The 20,282-nt window shown below is 40.0% G+C and overlaps 1 protein-coding gene across 3 annotated transcripts in view; it reads left to right on the top strand.

Annotated features, from left to right (window-relative positions):
* Nucleotides 1-15,177, top strand: part of PLCD1 (phospholipase C delta 1) — an 80,333-nt gene extending 65,156 nt beyond the window's left edge. For 2 of the 3 annotated variants that reach the window (XM_081345612.1, XM_081345611.1), the window contains exons 12-15: nt 1,791-1,969; nt 3,045-3,177; nt 5,515-5,664; nt 9,067-12,469. In XM_081345612.1, the coding sequence (XP_081201738.1) occupies nt 1,791-1,969; nt 3,045-3,177; nt 5,515-5,664; nt 9,067-9,158 (554 nt within the window). In that variant the 3' untranslated portion in view covers nt 9,159-12,469. Of the gene's footprint in view, nt 1-1,790; nt 1,970-3,044; nt 3,178-5,514; nt 5,665-9,066; nt 12,470-13,197 lie in introns of those variants that run through there. The other variant, XR_014028656.1, reaches the window with a different exon arrangement.
* Nucleotides 15,178-20,282: the final 5,105 nt, after the last annotated feature.

Here is a 20,282-nt window from a genome sequence, read left to right as displayed (position 1 = left end):
ATCATCTCTTATTGACTTTCAATGTCAGAAGCTGGTTCCCAACAAACAGTGATCTGGCTAATCTGAGATGCTGCAACTGTTGTAAATTCATGCCAAATTCGTGACTGCAGGGACAGTGACAGTCATAAGTGTGAGGACCAGTTGCAAGTCACTCTTTTCAGCACCATCATGACATTTCATGGTAGTTGCAGCATCTAAAGGTAATAAAATCACCATTTTCAGTTGCCAGCTTCCAACCAGCAATGTCAGGGGAAAGTAGAATTTGCATAACAACTACTTAACAATAACAGTTGCAGTGATTTACTTAATAACCGGGGCAACAAAGGTTTAAAATCAGGCACAACTTACTGAACCACCATCTTGCTTAGGAAGGGAAATTCTGTCCTAATCGAGGTTGTAATTTTAGGGATACCCATATTAGTGATTTTCTGTCTCCCAAGCTGTCTTTAAGGATTTAATAGCTTTTACTTTACTTTACTTTTATTAAATTTATATACCGCCCTTCTCCCGAAGGACTCAGGGCGGTTAACAGGGCATATATAAATAACAATACAAAAATTAAAAAGGAATTAAACAAATGCCCAGTTAAAAATACAATAACAATAAAAAACCCATTAAAACCCTAACGTTCCCCATCAGGCCAGGCCAGCTAGTTCAAATAAGTGGGTCTTCAGCCCGCACCGGAAGGAGCGAAGGTCCGATGCCATCCGGAGCTCAACCGGCAGTTGGTTCCATAAAGCCGGAGCGCCCACAGAGAAGGCCCTCCCCCTGGGGGCCACCAGCCAACATTCTCTGACCGGAGGCACCCTGAGGAGGCCCTCTCTGTGGGCACGCACAGGGCGGAGGGGAGTTGACGCCGGCAGCAGGTGGTCCTCGAGGTACCCCGGACCCATGCCATGTAAGGACTTAAAGATCATAACCAAAACCTTGAACCTCACCCGGAAGACAACTGGTAACCAATGTAGCTCGCGGAGCAAAGGTGTAACATGGGAGTACCGGGAAACTCCCAAGACAACTCTCGCGGCCGCATTCTGTACCAGTTGGAGCCTCCGAGTGGTCTTCAAGGGAAGCCCCATGTAAAGAGCATTGCAGTAGTCCAGGCGAGAGGTCACGAGTGCATGAGTGACCGTACACAAGGCATCCTGGTCCAGATAGGGCCGCAACTGGCGCACCAGGCGAACCTGGGCGAAAGCCCCCCTAGTCACGGCCACTATATGGTCTTCCAGAGTAAGCCATGAATCTAGGAGGACTCCCAAGTTGCGAGCCCTATCCACGGGGGGTAAGGACTCACCCCCCATAAGAAGAGGTGGAATATTTTGAATGTCCCAGGATGCCGAAATGCACAGCCACTCAGTCTTGTCAGGGTTGAGCTGAAGTCTGTTCCTCCCCATCCAGGCCCGAACCGCCTCCAGGCAACAGGACAAATGCCCAAAGTGCTTTTTTTCAAAAAGGCAGTTGGACTTTCTTGTTTTTTCCCCCCTGGAAGACGTTTCGCTTCTCATTCAAGAAGCTTCATCAGTTCGGAGTGAATGGTGAATCCGTCAGAACCGAAGAAGCTTCTTAGATGAGTAGCAAAACGCCTTCAAGTTGCCTCTTGAAAAATCACCTTTGGGGCAAAGGCTGAGAATCTTCGTAGACAATGGCTGCTAATGAACTCAGCAAGAAAAAAGAAATATTACTGGAGTGAAGATGATGATGGTGGTGATGAAGAAATAGAAGATGATGATGATAAAAAAGAGGAAGAATAGCCAAAACCCACTGACTTGCCTTTGTCCTACGCTTTCTCCCAGTTGCCTTGAATTTCCAGTCCAGGTCCTCCGAAATGGATATTCACCAAGGCCGATTCCAAGAAAATGGAGGCTGTGGCTATGTCCTAAAGCCAGAATTTCTCCGGAACAAGCAGTCCAAATTCAACCCCAGATCTATCACAGAAGGGCCGTGGTACTGCCCTAAAAAATTCCAGGTTAAGGTAAGAGTTGAGAAAGAAAAGCCATTTGTATAACATCATGTTGTAGAGCAGCTGTTCACCATATGAAAACTGCATGTCCTCAGCTTATGACCACAGTCGAGCCCAAAATTGCTAAGTGAGACAGTTGCTAAGCTTTGCCCCATTTTACAACCTTTCTTGCCACAGTTGTTAAGTGAATCACTGCGGCTATTACGGTGAGTTAGTAACACAGTTGTTAAGTGAATCTGTGTTCCCCACTGGTTTTTCTTGTCAGTATGTCGCAAATAGGGAATTACATGACTTTGCGACAATGCGACCGTCATAAACATGAATCAGTTGCCAGGCGTCCAAATTTTGATCATGTGACCACGGGGGACACTGCAATGATCGCAAGTGTGAAAAACTGTCAAAAGTCACTGTTTTCAGCACCATCGAAACTTTGTACAGTCACTAAATGAATGATTGTAAGTTGAGGACTGAAAACCATATCCTTCTGTAGGGAAATGGCCAAACCTGGAAGTCTGTTCTGAGTGCGAAACATACCGTTTTATACTTGGAAAGCTTTCCTACTTTCAAAGCAACTTGTTTCAAAAAAAACAAAGATAAGCCATGTCAAAGTCAAAATGAAATATGAAGTGATTTTCTTTGCACACATTTACAGAAGGTTTAAGGTGGCTCAGTGGGTTAGGACGCTGAGCTTGTCGATCAGAAGGTCGGCAGTTTGGCGGGTCGAATCCCGAGTGCCGTGTAGCAGAGTGAGCACCTTTTACGCGTCCCAGCTTCTGCCAACCTAGCAGTTCGAAAGCACGTAAAAATGCAAGTAGAAAAATAGGGACCGCTACGGTGGGAAGGTAACAGCGTTCCTTGCGCCTTCGGCGTCTAGTCATGCCGGCCACATGACCACGGAGACGTCCTCGGACAAGCGCTGGCTCTTCGGCTTTGAAATGGAGATGAGCACCGGCCCCTAGAGTCGGAAACGACTAGCACGCATGTGCGGGGGAACCTTTACCTTTACCTTTACAGAAGGTTAGGATGGGCTTAAAGAGAGTGCAAACAATTTGAGCTCTTTTCTCCTTCAAGTTTCCTTTCCTTGCAGATCATCTCTGGCCAACAACTGCCGAAGGTCAACAAAAGCAAAAACTCCATTGTGGACCCGAGGGTGATTGTAGAGATCCACGGTGTTCAGAGGGACAACGGGAAGAAGCAAACCAAAGTAATCGATAATAACGGTAAGAGGAACGTCTGTGGAGATTTTCAGTCATCCAGATCGTGATTGTCCCAAAGGTGATTTTTGAAGAGGCAAGTAGACTTTCTTCCTTTTCTTTGAAGACGTTTCGCTTCTCATCCAAGAAGCTTCTTCAGCTCTGACTGGATGTTGGAGGTTGGAAGTGGAAGCCTCAACGACTCTCAGAAAGAGCACTATCGACCAGATGACTGCAAGGAACATAAATCCTTCCCTCTTCCACCATCCAGTCAGAACTGAGGAAGCTTCTTGGATGAGAAGCGAAACGTCTTCAAGGAAAACAGAAAGAAAGTCCAGTTGCCTCTTGAAAAATCACCTTTGGGACAAGAGTAAAAGGAGGGAAACCAAGGATGTCTCCAGCAAGAAATCATAACTTAGGGAGTACAGATAATCCTCGACTTATGACCGTAATCAATCCCAGAATTATTGTCAGAAATCACATTGGTCATTAAGCGATTCATCCCTTAACTGGCCCAATTTAATGACATTTTTTGAAGCAGTTCTCAAGAGAACACCACAGTTGTTGAGCAAATGGGTGTTATTTTATCAGAAACTGAAAGTAAATGCGGGGTCTGGCAAATAGTGTTGTAAATTATGGTAATGTGATGAAAGGACATTGCAAAAGGCTATAAATGCAGGCTGCAGTTGCCAAATGCCCAAAATGCAGTCACATGATCATGTGGTGCGGTGGACGCTCAGAAGTTAAAAGCTAGGTTGTAAATAAGCCGCCCTGAGTCTTCGGAGAAGGGCGGGATATAAATGGAATTAATTAAAAAAAAAATCCCATTTTCAGGGTCCATTGTAACTTTGGATAGTTGCTAAGTGACAGGTCCTAAGGCAAGGCCTACCTATATTAAAGCATATATTTAAGATTAAAACTGGGGAATAGTTTTTCCCCATATTTTATGTATTGCTAAATGCAGTAGCCTAGTTTTTCTATTTATCTTTGTGCTCCAGTGTTCCCTCAACTTGCTGTCTTTCTTATTCAGTGGGTCATGGGAACGGGTACAAGAACAGTGGATGATTGAATAGAGTACCGGTTGCAGAATTCCTTGGGAAAGCCAGTTTGTTCTAGTGGTTAAGATATTAGGCTAGATTGGAAACCATGAATTCAAATCCTGCCTTAGACATGGAAGCCAACTGGGGCTTTAGTCCTACCTTAGGCAGGAAAGCCAGCTGGGTGACTTTGGGCCAATCACCAGGAGAGGGTGAGTTCTAGTCCCGCCTTAGGCATGAAAGCCAACTGGATGACTTTGGGCCAATCACCAGGAGATGGTGAGTTCTAGTCCCAACTTAGACATGAAAGCCGGCTGGGTGACTGGGCCAATCACCAGGAGCCAGGGAGTTCTAGTCCCGCCTTAGGCATGAAAGCCGGCTGGGTGACTTTGGACCAATCACCAGGAGCCAGGGAGTTCTAGTCCCGCCTTAGGCATGAAAGCCGGCTGGGTGACTTTGGGCCAATCACCAGGAGCCAGGGAGTTCTAGTCCCGCCTTAGGCATGAAAGCCGGCTGGGTGACTTTGGGCCAATCACCAGGAGCCAGGGAGTTCTAGTCCCGCCTTAGGCATGAAAGCCCGCTGGGTGACTTTGGGCCAATCACCAGGAGCCAGGGAGTTCTAGTCCCGCCTTAGGCATGAAAGCCGGCTGGGTGACTTTGGGCCAATCACCAGGAGCCAGGGAGTTCTAGTCCCGCCTTAGGCATGAAAGCCGGCTGGGTGACTTTGGGCCAATCACCAGGAGCCAGGGAGTTCTAGTCCCGCCTTAGGCATGAAAGCCGCCTGGGTGACTTTGGACCAATCACCAGGAGCCAGGGAGTTCTAGTCCCGCCTTAGGCATGAAAGCCGGCTGGGTGACTTTGGGCCAATCACCAGGAGCCAGGGAGTTCTAGTCCCGCCTTAGGCATGAAAGCCGGCTGGGTGACTTTGGGCCAATCACCAGGAGCCAGGGAGTTCTAGTCCTGCCTTAGGCATGAAAGCCCGCTGGGTGACTTTGGGCCAATCACCAGGAGCCAGGGAGTTCTAGTCCTGCCTTAGGCATGAAAGCTGGCTGGGTGACTTTGGGCCAATCACCAGGAGACAGTGAGTTCAGCCTTAGGCGCAAAAAACCAGATGGGTAATCTTGCGCCAATCCCTCTCTCTCAGCGCAACCCACCTCATAGGGTTGTTGTTGTGGGGAAAATAAAAGGAGGAACATGTATTGGATATGTCCGCCACCTTGAGTTATTTGTAAAAATAAAATAAAATAAATGTATCAATAACAAATAAAAATTATAAAGGTGGGATACAAATAAATAAATACTTTGGCTCTCTTTGACTCTTGCACAGGTTTTAAACCAGCCTGGGATGAAACGTTTGAATTTGAAATCGATGTACCGCAACTAGCCCTGGTCCGTTTTATGGTAGAAGATTTTGATGCCTCAACAAAAAATGATTTTATCGGGCAATTCACGGCCCCCTTCACAAGTCTGAAGCGAGGTGAGTCTTGTTTTTAATAAAGCTTTTTCACCCAGAATGCCATTGTCAGTTCAAAGGGGAGGGGGTTGTTTGCTAGGCCCCTTGGCATCATGCAAAAGATTTTCAAAATATTAATGTATTTAATTTTTTAATCGTTTATATGGGCATCCCATCTCATGGGAAATGACCCTGGGCAATAAAACCATAAATACAAAACAATCATTACCTGAAACCGTTATATAATAATTAATAAAAACATCAATGTGTTATTTATTAATCACATTTATATGGCTGCCTGCCCTATGAAAAGTGAAAGAGGGCAGTAAACAACCACCCAATAAAACAATAAAAGCAAAACAATCATTACCTAAAATTGTTGTATAACAATTTTTTAACAACCTTAATTAAAATCTCTCATTCTTGGTTATGGTAGTTTTTTAGGGGCTACGTTCAGCCAATATCAAATGCAAAGAAAAGCCAACCGATATTTTTATCGTAATAATCAAAATCCAATCCAATATATAATTTTGTACATTAAATATCTTATAATATGCACTTTACACATGAGTAAAGCCCCACTTACTATTGGTAGTCCTCGACTTACAACAGTTGATTTAGTGACCGTTGGGAGTTACAACGACACTGAAAGAAGTGACTTATGGCCATTTTTCACACTTATGACCATTGCAACATCCCCATAGAAACCTGGCCAAAATTCAGACACTTGGCCAATGACTCATATATATGACGGTCGCAGTGTCCCTGGGTCATGTGATCCCCTTTTGCAACCTTCTGACAAGCAAAGTCAAGGGGGAAGCCAGATTCACTTAACAACCATGTTACTATCTTAACAACTGCAGTGATTCACTTAACAAATGTGGCAAGAAAGGACGTAAAATGGGGCAAAACTCAGTTAACAAGCATCTCACTTAGTGTCTCACAATTTTGGGCTCAGTTGTGATTGTAATGGACTTAATGGACTCTTAGCTGTAAGAGTCTCCTTCGTCCTTCAGTTACAGTCAGTCCTTATGATCACAACTGGATTTCTGTTGCTAAGGAGGACGGTTGTTAAGAGAGTCATGCCGAATTTTATGATCTTTATGCCATTGTTGTTAAATGAATCATTACTTTTAAATGAATCATGCTGTTGTTAAGTGAATCCAGCTTCCTCCTTTGACTTTGCTTGTTGGAAGCCAATTGGGAAGGTCATATATGGTGATCACAAAATTGTGAGACTCCACAACCGTTGTAAATATGTGCCGGTTGCTAAGGGCCCAGATTTTGATCATGTGACCAAAATAAGTGTGAGGGAAATTTTCTCAGCGCCATTGCAAATTCAGCTGGTCGCTAAATGAAATGGTTGTAAACCGGGGACTATTGATTTAATGGAGTACAGTGTCTATAGTCCATTAAATTGAGGTAAATTCTTTTCTACCATGCAGGAAAGAAAAGAATTTTAAAAAATGGAAAATGAAGTGAAGGATTTTATAGTCTTTTCAATAATTTCTTCTGCCCGTTTCTCCAATTTATGGTTTCTACTTCTTCCAGTTCCCAAGATTGACCAGCATTTTTTGCCCGTTGAGCAAGATTTTATTTCACTGGGCAAAATCCCAAAGGATAAAGCCAGCTGGGAATGATGGGCATTGTAATTAAGCACCTTGGGAGCATGGTGGTTATTAAGGTAGAGAAAGAGTTCCAGCCAGACTGCAAATCCTTGTTTTGGAGCCCTCTGCTGTCCAAAGGAAGGAATTGCAACAACACTGAAAAAAGTGACTGACAATCAGTCTTCATGCTTATGACTGTTGCACCAACCCTACAGTCACATGATCAAAATTGCTGTTACTCATCCCAGATTCTGCCAACCTAGCAGTTCGAAAGTACGTAAAAATGCAAGTAGAAAAATAGGGACCACTATGGTGGGAAGGTAACAGCGTTACGTGCACCTTTGGCGTCTAGTCATGCCGGCCACATGACCATGGAGATGTCCTTGGACAAGCACTGGCTCTTCGGCTTTGAAACGGAGATGAGCACTGGCCCCTAGAGTCGGAAACGACTAGCACACGTGTGCGGGGGGAACCTTTACCTTTACCTTATGATTGTAATGCCCCGGGGTCATCACTATTTGCCACCTTCCCAGCTGAGTTTTGACAAGTGAAGTCAAGCAGGATTTGCTTAACAGCCACATGGTTCATTTAACAACTGCAATGATTCACTTAACAACCAGAACAAAAAAGCTTGTAAAATAAGGCACGCATTTAACAACTTCCTTCCCTAGCAATGAAAATTCTGTTCCCCTTTGTGATTGTAAGTACCTGTAATTAGTTTAAATTTCTTTTTAAAAAGTTAAAAAGTTTTTCTGATGATTCTGGGGAACAGCCCCAGCTATGGGAAGACTTTTTTGTTGGCATGGATCCTTCTGAATTACTCTGAGGACAATTGCTTTCTAAAAGGTGCGTGTCACTTTGAGGATATAGGTCAGTGTTTCTAAACTTTGGCCGCTTTAAAATGGCTGGGGAATTCTGAGAATTGAGGATGCCAAAATAGGGTGAAAAACAACCTACTAAGCCTATTAAGATGAGCAAAATACTCATTACAGAGGTAGCAATTGGTAATTTTTGGATCTTCCTCGTTGAATTAAAGGTGTAGGATTATTTGCTACGGAAGGAGCCAAACCTGTTTTTCATTCTTAGCTTCTACATTGCTTCTTGTAGCAGACCTTTCTGCAAAGGAATTTTCAAGCACAGAAAACGCAGGAATCTTGCACAACCTATTGCTGATGTTGTTTTTAGATCATTTTAGTTTAGGTCAGGGGTGTCAAACTCAATTTCATTGAGGGCCGCATCAGCATTGTGGTTGCCCTCAGGGGGCCGGGTGGGTATGGCCAGGGTGGGCGTGGCCTACTGGGTGGGCGTGGCTAGAGTGCGTATGGCCTACTGGGTGGGCATGGCCAACTCTACATCGTTCGCATCAAGGGTGCCTATGGGGGCCTGGGCAGGAGTGGGACAGATCTGAGGGTCTCTGGCAGAAGGAGGGTCTCTGGGCCACGGCCAAGGCAGAGGGGGCCATTCCCTCACTGTTTCTAGGATGGCTTCGCGGGCCACATGAAACCACTTTGCGGGCCTGATCTGGCCCCCGGGCCTTGTGTTTGACATGTCTGGTTTAGGTTGTCAGTCTGATTTTTAGCTTTTTTTTTAATGGGAGGGTTCTAGTTTTGTAGGCCATTCTAGAGTCCATTTGTGTTGAGTGGCCAATAAATAATGATGACCATGATGAAGATGAAGAAGAATAGAAAATGATGACATCTTCCCAATTTGGGCAACCTTGATACCCAAAAAAGTGAGCTGATAGTTTACCAGCAGTGAGTAAAAGATACCAAAACCCCCCAAAATTAATGATGCTTTTTTTCTTTTTCCCCTTCTCAAGGCTATCGCCACATTCACCTTTTGACGAAGAACGGAGATCAATATCCATCCGCTACGCTCTTTGTGCATGTCAATATTTGGGACAATTGCTAAAAAAAAAAAAAAAACTTCAGGGGCTGTGCAGGAAATCTCTTTTTTAGATTTCCAGATAGACTTTTGGTCCCTGGCAAATAAAAACTCACCCCTTTGGAAGCAATGCAGTGGGCCATCCACGCCTTAATACCAGTTGAATATTTACATGTGAACACAGCTAGAAAACATTAGTTTTTTAAAAGTTATGCTTTAACTTTTAATCCTAGTTGCTTTTCTAGGGGCAGAGAAGTAACTCAGAACTCTCAGGAGCTTGTAGGAGTAGCAGTAATAAAGAGTAGATATATTTTTAGCTTTATTTTAATGCAATCTGAATTATGTGTGTACGTCCCCAAATTTTGTGTTTTTCTGTGTGACAGTGCAAAGGTCAGCGGGAAAAACATTTTAAATGAAGGACAATTGCTTTGTAAAAGGTGGGTGTCAGAAGGCAGGAAGTGTTAGGGAAAATATGAAGGAAAACATGTACAGTTAGTCCTTGACTTACAACCATTTGTTTAGCAATCAAAGTTACAATTGCACTGAAGAAGTGATTGATGTACAGTCCTCTTACTTACGACCGCCGGTACATCCCTACCATCACAACATTTGGGTGCTTGGCAAGTGGCATTATTTTGCAGCACTTGCAGCTTCACAGGATCACCTTTTGGTACCTTCTCCCAAAGTCAGTGGGAGAAGCTTTGATTCACTTAACAACCGTGTTACTAACTTAGCAACTGCACGGTTCCCTTAATAACTGTGGCAAGAAAAGTTGTAAAAGCTCACTTAAGAAATGTCTCGCTTAGCAGCATAAATTGTGAGATCAATTGTGGTTGTAAGTCAAGGACCAAGTGTTACGTCTGTTATCACTTACATAAAACACATGATTAAGAAGGGTGTTCAATGGCAGAAAGGTTTTCCCTTAGATAGAAATATTTTGGTGGACATGACCAGCTGATTTTCCATAATACTAATCATGACATTTTGGATGGGGAATGAGATATGAAGAGCCCCAGGGGAAAAAAAACCCACTTTAGATGTCTTTTGATCTTAATTTTTGTCATTCATCCTTTAATCCAGGACATTTGGTTGATTTAGTCCAGCAGCTGGTGGGATATTTATGGGAAAGACCCAGAATTTGTCTATGGAGATTCTCAGTCATCCAGGTCATAGTTGTCCCAAAAGAGCTTTTTCAAAAGGCAACTGAATTTTTCTTTATTTTTTCTTGAAGATGTTTTGCTTCTCATCCAAGAAGCTTCTTCAGTTCTGACTCTTTGCCATTTGAAAAAGCACGTTTGGGATGACCCAGAAAGTCTTTTGCGTTCCATGGCTATCAATTTCGATTTTGAAGAATGATGTTATTTTTCTCAAATTTTACTTCTTCCCTTTGCACACATATTCCCAATGGATTTATCTGAAATACTAGCCAGGTCTTCTTCAGTGGAAGTTGCAAATATTAACACACTCAACAGAAAGACTAAGATGTGAGCATTTTTTTTAAAAAAAATGTTAACTGTCTTGCTTAACAATGAAAATTCTGGTCGTAAATTGTGGACTATCTGGTATTTTAATCTATGCAATTATTTCTCAACCTCGGGCACCTGAAAATGTAAGGACTTCAACTCCCAGAATTCTCCATGGAGGAATTCTGGGAGTTGAAGTCCACATATCTTCAAGCTGCCAAGATTGAAACACTGCTCTAATTGGTTGGAATTTTCCATCCATTCTATTTTTTTTTAAAAAAACTGTACAGCCATGAGGGTTTTCTAGAATAACAGAATGCCACATTTCCAGCCATGGTTAGATCCTGGCCATATTGAAATAAGATTCATCACAAAGGAACCAGGAGTAAACTGGGATATTTCCAGAATTTTGATTTGATGCCTCAAAATGGATTTGATGATCTACCTTTCCTATTGTTAAAAATAACACAGTTATCTTCAGGGTGTGGTAAAAAAAAATCAAAAAAAAATCAAGAGGATGGCCAGAATACTTGAGGCCTGCATTATTGTGGCTCCCATTTTGATTTAGTTAGCTCCACCCTGCAGTTTTTAATTCTGACCAGTTTTATCAGTCAAGAAATGCACAGTATAAAGACTTTACAACCCTATGACTAGCATAAATTCTCCCAGACACTCTTCTGAGATTTCACTAGCATTGCTTACCTATTTTTCCCCTTGAGTTTAAATTAGCAGCAATAAGGACTAGTAACTTGAGCAATGAGAGCCCCGGGATATTTCTTATAAGGCCAATATTGCACATTATGTCATTTGCTGCATCAGCAAAGTGGCAATACACTTGTAGCCTGATTTTAATTTTATTTTTATAACAGCAGAAAAAAACAACACTTTTTTTTTAAAAAAAAATTCATTAGCTATATTCTCACACCATGCATTTGACTTCTGACAGTTTTGTGGTTTGGGACCTGGGGTAAACAGAATGATAGTCGGTTGAATCCGGGCTTAGTTGCACTAGAGTAGAAGCGAAGTTAATAGTTTACTTCAAGTATGTCGGAATCCAGCTAGCGAATATTCGATTGGTAGTCTTTTATTGGTAATGAACTGTACTTGAGTTTAATACTTTGATTTACAATCTGAAAATTATTTTTGAAGTAAAATAAATTGTGAGATTATTGTCTCTGTAAATGTTCTGTAGTTGCTGCAAATATATGCAGGAATTTTTTAAGGAGAATATTTTATTCCAAATGCAATGGATCTAAGTAGAAACTCATTATGATTTGCAAATCCCAAATGACTTAAAAGAATTTCTTCCAAATCACAAGATGAATATTTGAATTAACTGAGTTTGTTGGCAGTTCTTGGCAGTGATTGCATTACTATCATGCAATGAAATCTTTAATAAAAAAAATTCTTTGAACTTCTGAAATTGTTCAGAAAAAATCTAGAATTTCATATGCAGGAGTTTTGAGCCAATGTCCTTGCAAATAGGTATTCTAGGAAGGATAAAAAAAAGTCAATAGATTAACCACAACTACAACTTAACCTCTGCCTTATTTTTTATGTTCTTGTAGCTTCTACCTGATTTTCAAGCCCTTCTGAGGTTGCTTGTACAAAGATTTTTTTTTATGAACCTCTGCTTTTATTAGAAATCTTTTTTTAACATCTATTATCCAATCAAGCAAGGTTTATATTCTCCCTTACTTTCAGAGGAGATAGATTTGAACTAATCCTAACTTAGAATACAAGTAAGTCCTCGGTTTATGACAGTTCATTTAATGACTGTTTGGAGTTACAACGGCCCTGGAAAAAGTGACTTATGACTTTTTCCACACTTACAACTGTGGCAGCATCCCCACGGTCGCATAATTAAAATGTGGACGCTTGGCAACTGACTCATATTTATGATGTTTGCAGTGTCCCAAGGTCTTGTGATCCCTTTTTGCAACCTTTTTACAACAAGCAAAGTCACTGGGGGAAGCCAGATTCACTTAACAACTGTATGACTGCAGTGATTCACTTAACAACTGTGGCAAAGAAAGTTTGTAAAATGGGGCAGTATTCACTTAACCAATGTCTCACTTAGCAACAGAAATTTTGGACTCGATTGTGGTCATAAGTTGAGGACTACCTGTATTCTCTAAACTGGTGTTGGATATTTTTCACATAAGAAATTTGATTACTGTTTAATGGCTTTCTACAGTTTTTATATCTCTGCTCTACTTTTGAAAAGCATGCAGCCTCTAAATCCAGCAGCGGATGGAAAGAACTATAAATTTTAACTGAATGATGCCTTCATTTACGATATCTTTATTTTAGGAGGCCTAAAGATAATTTCAGTCAATGCATTGCAATTAAATGATACACTCAGCCCCAAACGCAATTACACGGAAAGGGGCAAGTTACCTGCTAGATCAGTGTTACTAATTTAAAGGCATGTGGACTTCAACTCCCAGAATTCCCCAGCCAGCCATCCTGGCTGGGGAATTCTGGGAGTTGAAGTCCACATATCTGAAAATCCAAACATTTTAAAGTTGCTAAGATTGATAAACACTAGTTAAATGGATTTTAACAACGTGACCTGTTCTTGGTCTTTTTCTGTTTCACAGTTTGGCATCAAAGGAGATTGATGTTTATTGAAAAGGTACAATTACGAATTAGGTGAAACCTGGCTCAGAAACAATAACTGTGAGAGGGACCTTGGAGTCCTAGTGGACAATTACTTAAAAATAAAGCTAATACAGACTTTCGGTTTGCCGACGTGGCCACCATGGACGCTTGGAAGATGAGCTCTGTCTTCCTCATTTAGTTTCGCTTCGCTGGGGGACCCTGAAAAGGATTGAAAGTCGCCCTGTAGGGGCGACCAGCAAGGAGGGCCCCCCGCTGGACCATGGGAGAGCAGTAGCTCTTCTGCTAGATCCAGCGCAACCCTCCAAACCGGCAGACGAGAGACCGGCCACAGCAACATGGCTCATCACTAGGCTGCAGACAGCCAAAGTCACACTTACCACCAGGGGCCGACAAAGCAGCCTGGATGAGACTGGGTGAGATCTACCTCTCTTAAATCCAACTATCTTTTTTGCCCGCATAAGCTGCCTAATGTACTTTCCCACCTGTGGAGAGAGGAAAGGGAAACCTTACCCCACCTCTAATAACAGTGGTGACTTACTATCCAGGGGAGCTTAAAACATTGAAAGAATAACCTGATTTTACATGATTTTAACTGGACTTTTATTTTCCTAAAGTTTGAGGACTAAAAGATTCCTTATTTTTTACTCTATTTTTATTGAAGATTTGGGTTTTTATCTACAAAAAGAAGTAAAATTCCTAAGTGGTATGGGTGACACCTTGTGGCTAAACCTGATATTACAATTTGTTATTGCCTAAGAGTGACTTGGCTCACAGCCGAGACTATAGATAAGTCTTCTGTAAACTTGGAAAATATTAGCTCTGAGAAACCCACCTGTGTTTTACACTTAGTGATAAAACTACTTTTACTTTCTGACAGTAAAGCTTTTAATTTTATGCACTATTAAAAAAAACATAGATGAAGACCAGGAACAGACTCTTTTTTTGATGAGAGCAGTTGTTAAAACTATTCTCACAGCTACTGAAGAATTAAGAGGCTACAAAAAGAACAAGATGTCAGCCCAGATGTACAAATTCAAACTCTGACTACAATTAAAGAATCAACTACACAGAATATAATAGAAGAAGTAGAACAATTAAACATTATTATAGAAGACTCAATTGATCAACAAATAGACTTAATGGAAAACCCAGAAAAGAGACTGACAATATGGAAAATGGAAAAGATTCTCTATACAAACCAGAAGAAGCCTGAGGAACAAATAGAAGAACAGATGGAAGAGAAGATAAATATTCCAGGACAACTACGTCAAGACAGAAAGAGAGAGAGACGTTTTGTTAGCATTTCCACAAAAATGACGATTAGATGACCTCTTTTGTTTCAAATAATATGTATAATAACAGAGGGAGATCTATTTGATGATTTGACAGCACAGAGATGGAAGATTTGCTGGCAAAGAAAGAAAGCTAGAATAAGATTGAAAAAAAATGGGCTTTTGACTTATTAGTGAAGATTAAAAGAGAATATACTTAAATAGATAAGATGTATACTTTGAAATTTAATTTTGTTATGAACTGAAATAAAGATAATTTTGACCATTTAAAACTTGAAAGTATAAATATTAAGTTAAAATTGAATATTGATTTGCCTACAAAGACTGTAAAAGTAATTGACATATATAAGCTAAAAATCTATTGAAAAATGAACATTTTTTTAGTTAGCTGATATATTAAGAACTGTATTAACAATATGAGATAGTAGAGAAAAAGGAAAGATCTGATGTTGAAAAAAGAGAAATTTTGATTACTAAGGTTAAGATATTTGGAAATTAATAGAAAATAAGAATGTTATACTGTATTACTATTTAGATGACATAAGATGGTGTGGAATAGTATATGTTTGAATAGAAGATGTGTATCCTGAATACTAGACTGTGTAATGAATTTGATAATGGGAACTTTGGTTACTCAAAATTTGGAAATTATAATCAATAAATGTTAAAAAACCATTTGTGAACATTTGTTCTTCAGTCACTAAGTTGTGTCTGACTCTCCGCAGTCCCCTGGACCATAGCCCTTCCCCTCCTCCATTGTCTCCCAAACTTTGCCCAAATTCATATTCATTGCATAAATGACACTATCTAACCATCTCATCCTTTGCTGTCCCCTTCTCCTTTTGCCTTCCATCTCTCCCAACATCGGGGTCTTCTCCAATGAGTCCCCTATTCTCAAAGTCTTCCCCAGCAACACAATTCAAAAGTATCCATTCTTCAGCACTCAGCCTTCCTTGTGGTTTATGAACTACAAACATTAAACATATCTGGAAGATGTTAGATTAAAAAAAAAACCTAGGGGAATCCCAACCTTTGGGGTTCTTGGGGTAGATAAGCAGTGAAGGACAGAGAACTTCTATTGTTAGAATAATTATCAGGCAGCTTATGGAAAATATCTTTCAGATTGCACAGCAGGATTTCACTGAAGGAAGCTGTTAACTAAAGCGGCAGTAGGGAGAATCACAAACCATTTTTGTAGCACTGGGAAAAGTGGAAATGGCTTATGAACAGGCCATTATTAAGGAATGTCCTGGGCCTGGGTATGGTCAGGGTGAAGGCTTCCAGTTCCCAGGAAGTTAATTGAAAGAAAAATAATTTGGCTTTGCAAGAATGAGGGAGAATAAGTTAACTGTGCATGATTTGTATGGAGCGCATTTGAGAAACACACTTGATGTTACCTATAATAATGATTAAAATACACGCTTAATGCCAACCTTATTTTCCTTGCAAAAAGCAATACAGTTAGTCCTTGATTCATCTTGGGATTACAATTATAAATTGTGACAATCATTATGTGACCAGTCTCGTCTTATATTTTTTGTAGCTGTTGTGAAGCATATGTGCTGTGGTCGTAAAGCGAACTCTGCAGTTGTTAAGCAATCCCATTGTTTGTAGTGGCCGTTTCTTTGCTAGCAAAAAAAAAAAGAAGTCAAAAATTGTAATTGTGTGATCACAAGATGCTGCAAACAGCTATACGTACAGACTGTTTGCCAAGCACCCAAAATGTGATCAGATGACTGTGTGGGAAGGGACAGATGTTGAAACTTCATATTCCAGTTATATTTTTGGAATCCATCCTGACTTCAAATGGTTGCTAAGCAACCTAGTCCTTAAGCAAGGACTACCTGTAATTGAATTGCACTAAATAAGGGAGCTAGGAAAGAATATGTTATCTGGAATAAGTCTTTTATCTGTTTTATTCCTGGACTATCTTTCTGCTGAAAATTGACCTGTATCTATTTCTACTTGCCCACTGAAATGGTTTTTTTTTAGGCAAGTTCAGATGCATCCTCAAATGTCTAATTACTCTGAATTTTCTAGTGGGTGAAAAAAGAATAGAAAATGAGGACCAGTTTTAAAATCCTTGAGAGCTCAAGGTTAAATACATAACGTACATAATTTCTCACATCAGTGCGTTCTCAAAGTGCTTTAGCTGAAGTTCTCTCCAGCTTAATTGCATCACGGTTCATTTGCAATTTGACGGGTAACAGAAACTTAAGCCAGCATGGGTTGGTTTTTCTCATATCACACCAACAAAGCTGCACAGACAATTTATGTAATGGTTCATGTTCAGAAAAACCCAACTCAGTATTTTTGTATTATTTCATTTTAATTCAACTTTCTTCATGATTTGGTTCAACTTTTGAAGAAAGGGATTTTTTTAAAAAAACACAATGAAGAGCCTTGATGGAGCAGTGGGCTAACGCCTCCTTAAGTAACACCAGCTGCCTGCAATCAGTGCAGGTTCGAGTCCCACCAGGCTGAAGGTTGACTCAGCCTTCCATCCTTCCGAGGTAGGTAAAATGAGGACCCAGATTGTTGGGGGCAATTAAGCTGACTTTGTAATAATGCCGCTTGGGGTGTGTGTGAAAGCCCTAATAAGCAGGCATATACATAGAATGAAGGCTACTGCTAAGCTTGCAAGCCGCCCTGAGTCTTCGGAGAAGGGCGGGATATAAATGGAATTAAAAATAAATAAAAATAAAAAATAAAAGGATGTTGACAGTTTCCAACTGATTGCCTATGGATCCTGAACAGGAGAATTGCAAAATTGGAAGGGGTTTTTAAATCCAGTGGTGGTGCATGAGGATTGCACACAAAAGGCTTAGAACAGTCAACCTGGAACTAAGGAGAAATTTCCTGGCAGTGGGAACAATTAATCAGTGGAACTGCTTGTCTCCAGAAGTTGTGGGTGCTCCATCTCTGGAGGTTTTTAAGAAGAGACCGGACAAACATTTGTCTGAAATGGTATAGCGTTTCCTGCTTGAGCAGGGGGTTGGACTAGAAGACCTCTAAAGTTCCTTCCAACTTTGTTATTCTGTTATTCTGTTTAGTGACCATTTAGAGTTACAACAGCACTGAAAAAGGTGACTTATGATTGCTCTTCACACTTATGACCATCACAGCATCCCCATGGCTTATGTGTTTGAAATTCAGATGCTGATGCATATTTATGACAATTGCAGTATCCTAAGATCATTTGATTCCCTTTCTTTTTTTATAATATATTTTATTGATTTTTTAAAGATAAGCATCTTAATATTTGGTAAACAGTGTGTTGTCTGGGTTTACATTTAAAAAACATTCACTAACAATTAGTTTCTATGATCTATTATCCACACAATAGCTTTACTTGATTTTCTCTTTTTCCCATAAGGTTCTCTTTTGCCAACCTTGTTAATACAATTCTTGTTGTTTTGATAGATAACAGTTGGTATAATTTTTTTTCTAATATTTCTACAGATAATAATCACATCAATATAATATTTCTTTTCTATCTAATCATTTTGGTTGCCTCATCATAGATTCTGTTTACAGTTCTTGTTTACATTTGTTTTTCCCACAATGTTCAAGACTTTCTTACTGATTAAGATTTTCTCAAAGTTAATTACATTTAATTATTTAAGTCTATTTTTCTCATGTAATCCATCCCAACATTTTCTTAAGGAATAAATAAGACTAAAAAAAGAAAAAAGAATAAGAGTAAAGAAAAATAAAAAGATAGTACACTACTTAAAATACATGTTCCTCTTAAGCTAATACATGTTTATTTCGAAAAAATTTCTGTTCTTTGTTACCATGATTAAAAATATGTTTAATCTTTAAATATTCCATTTAATAAATCTAGTCATCTAGTCTTTTAACTTTTATTCAAAACATTTTTATCCATTGTAGTTTTCTTAAAGTCAATCACATTTAAATATCTAAAACATTTCCTTTATATAAGCCATTCCAACTTTTTTATATTACTCATATCAAGAAATAAAATAAGAAGAGTGAAGAAAAAAGAGAGTACTATGTTACTTGAGGGGCTCATCCCTCTTAAAATAAAATTCATATCCAAAATCTTTCTGTTTCTTTAACCATATTCAAATAGGTGTTTCTTTTTTAAATATTCTCCCTGATAGCTCCCATCCTCTATTTTCTTAATTTTCACTTTAGCCTTTTTCTTTTGCCCAGTATCTTTCTTAATGAATATGTTCTGCTGAATCAAAGAATCTTTCCATATTCTTGTAAATGTTAGTGTAGATATAGAAGGTAAGTCAAGTACAATGTCTTTGTAGGAGGCTTTTGCCCTTTCATGTTTGTTGAAAATCTTTTTTTTCTTTTTCTGTTTCTTTTATCATTTGTTGTCTCTCCAGTTCTCGTGGTGTTCCTGACATCTCTGCAATCCATTTTGTCCAATCTTTTTTCTTGTCCTCAAATTTGTTTTGTGCTATTAAAGCAGGGGTAGGCAACCTCGGCTCTTTTATGACTCATGGACTTCAACTCCATGAATAGCTATGCTGACTCAGGAATTCTGGGAGTTGAAGTCCATGAGTCAAAAGAGCCGAGGTTGCCTACCCATGTCTTAAAGTATAAGTTGTCTTTTCCATATCCAATATTTCTTGTGAATTTTTTTCCACTTGGGTTAAATCATACTTCTTTGTTAGGTTCTATCTTTAAGTCTCTATCCTAGAATTTTTGTTCAGTTATCTGTTTTATCTGCTTCTTCTCTGTTGTTTTCTGGGATTTTTTTTTGTTGTAAAGTTAAATTGGAGATGAATTGGTTTATATTTTCAAAGTTATTTTGGATTTCTTTGTGGTTTGAAATCAATGTTGTTTGAATTAGCTGCAACTTCTATATCTTCTCTTGAAAGGTATTAGTTTTTTCTTGATAAGTTCTTTCTGCAAGTCTCTGATTTTCCATGATAGCCAAGAATCAAGTTTTTCTTTTCTCTGAAAATAACTTTGGAGTCACAGTTAAGTAGATATTTGTAATCCAGAGAGTTCAAAAATGTTTTTTCCCCTGAAATTTATAATTCTCTCTTTGTCTGCAGCCCAGATTGTTTTCTTTTTTTGTCACAGCTGTTCTCTATTGTTAGAGTGTTGAACAGTGGTGGGATTCAAATAACTTAACATCCAGTTCTCTGCGTGGATGCAGGCCTGGGCCTCCGAGGCCTAGAATGGGCTTCCGGAAATGACATCAACACACTTTCTGTGGGCTGTTCTAGGCCTGGGAGGCCTCATCCAGGCCTCCGAGGCCTAGAACAGACTTCCGGAAGTGACACCAACGCACTTTCGGTGGGCCGTTCTAGGCCTGGAAGGCCTCCACCAGGCCTAGAATGGACTTCTGGAAGTGACATCAATGCACTTCCGGCAGGCCGTTCTAGGCCTAGGAGACCTCCTCCAGGCCTCCAAGGCCTAGAACGGACTTCCAGAAGCAGCATGGGTTCAGCCAGTTCTCTGAACTCAACAAAATTTAGCTACCGGTTCTACTGAACTGGTTCAAACTAGCTGAATCCCACCATTAGTGTTGAAGGTTACAAGCACAGATTAGTTTTTTTCCAGATTTAGCCAAATCCTGTATGAGAGCCATAGCTGTCATAGTCTTCATCCACCACTAGATGTTAGCACCAGTTCATTTTTCAATTTTCAAAATAAACAGTTGTCTTTAAAATGAGAATCTTAACCATTCAGCAATTTCAAACTTATCCAGATTAGGTTTTATATTCATTTCATTTAATTTCTGTGTGTTTTGATCCTCCATAAAAGGTTTAATTTGCCACTTC

Source organism: Vipera berus, assembly GCF_964194415.1.
Source record: "Vipera berus genome assembly, chromosome: Z".
Lineage (NCBI taxonomy): Eukaryota > Metazoa > Chordata > Lepidosauria > Squamata > Viperidae > Vipera > Vipera berus.
The sequence above is the reverse complement of the archived record's forward strand: the minus strand, read 5'-3'. Positions and strand labels throughout refer to the sequence as shown.